Source organism: Apium graveolens, chromosome 8 (assembly GCF_009905375.1).
Source record: "Apium graveolens cultivar Ventura chromosome 8, ASM990537v1, whole genome shotgun sequence".
Taxonomy (NCBI): domain Eukaryota; kingdom Viridiplantae; phylum Streptophyta; class Magnoliopsida; order Apiales; family Apiaceae; genus Apium; species Apium graveolens.
Window position 1 is genome coordinate 71,294,937 of NC_133654.1, and position 1,197 is coordinate 71,296,133.

At 39.8% G+C, this 1,197-nt stretch overlaps 1 protein-coding gene across 1 annotated transcript; it reads right to left on the reverse strand.

The window, feature by feature from the left end:
- Positions 1-339: 339 nt before the first annotated feature.
- On the reverse strand, positions 340-942 carry LOC141679685 (uncharacterized). Its single transcript, XM_074486118.1, has one exon. It carries the CDS (start codon positions 940-942, stop codon positions 340-342), a length of 603 nt encoding a protein of 200 aa, XP_074342219.1.
- Positions 943-1,197: the final 255 nt, after the last annotated feature.

Below are 1,197 nucleotides of genomic sequence, written 5' to 3' on the forward strand. Positions count from 1 at the left end.
CAGAATGTTGGCTGCCATTGCTGCTCCTCTACAGTCTTTAGCGATGTGTCATTTTCTTCCGCATTAGAAATAAGTGACTTCTGCCTTCCCTATCGGACATTCCCCAGAGTAGTGTCCCTTCTGCTTGCACTTGAAGCACGTGATGTTTGGCTTGTTACAAATCTCAGTATGTTTCTTTCCACATGTTCTACAATCAGGTATTGGTGGTAGGATAAGTCTTTGTTGATTTGGGGCTGGGAGTCGGTTACCCGTCCTCTGGTTGCCCTGCTCTATCCTTTTGAAATTCACATTTCCCCGGGCTTGAAACCCAGGCCTTCTATTGAAGCGGTTCTGAAAACTTCATGGTCCCTTTTTCTTTTGAGACGCTTTACTTTCTCCCTTGATAATCACGGCCTTCTGAACTACGGCTGTATAGGTCATTAGTTTGAACACTGCTACCCTGCTTCGGATCCAAGGCTTCAATCCCTGTTGAAACCTCTTGGCTCGCTTTTCATCAGTATCTACCTGCTCAGGAACAAACCTAGACAATTCAGTAAACTTGGATTCATAGTCTGTGACCGACAAATTTCCCTGCTTCAATTCCAAAAACTTGATTTCCATTTGATTTTTCATGTAACGAGGAAAATACTCCTCCATAAAAAGATCGGTAAATATATCCCAATTCACTACACATTCACCTTCCAGTGCTTTCTTAGATTCCCACCAGTAATTTTCCTCTCCCTTCAAGAAATAACTAGAAAAATCCGTCTTTTGGTCTTCTTCAACTTTAAACAACGCAAAGGCCTTCTCCATTTCTTTTAACCAAGCTTTTGCCTTAGTAGGATCCGCTGAACCCTCGAATTCCGGAGGCTTCACCGATTGGAACTGCTTAAAGGTAACTACCAGTACTGCTGGTGGAGCTTGTTGTAATATTTGTTGTTGAAATTGGTGTTGTTGCTGCATCTACTGCTGCATCATCATCATTTGTTGTTACATAAGGTGGAACATTTGGTCCATTTGGTTATTGTTGTTTTGACCCTCGGTATTGCCATTAGATGACTCGGTTCTTGTTTTTCTTTTTGGTGCCATGGTTCTGATAATAAAACAATTGGTTATTTTAATAACAGTTTATTAAACATGTGGTATGAATAAAGAAACAATTTTATATGTTATTAAAACAAAATTTAAACAGTTGATATTGAAAAGAAAACAGTTTAC

What these genes read in the sequence shown, in the direction of transcription:
- LOC141679685 (XM_074486118.1), bottom strand. Translation starts at nt 942, where the DNA reads ATGCAGCAACAACACCAATTTCAACAACAAATATTACAACAAGCTCCA.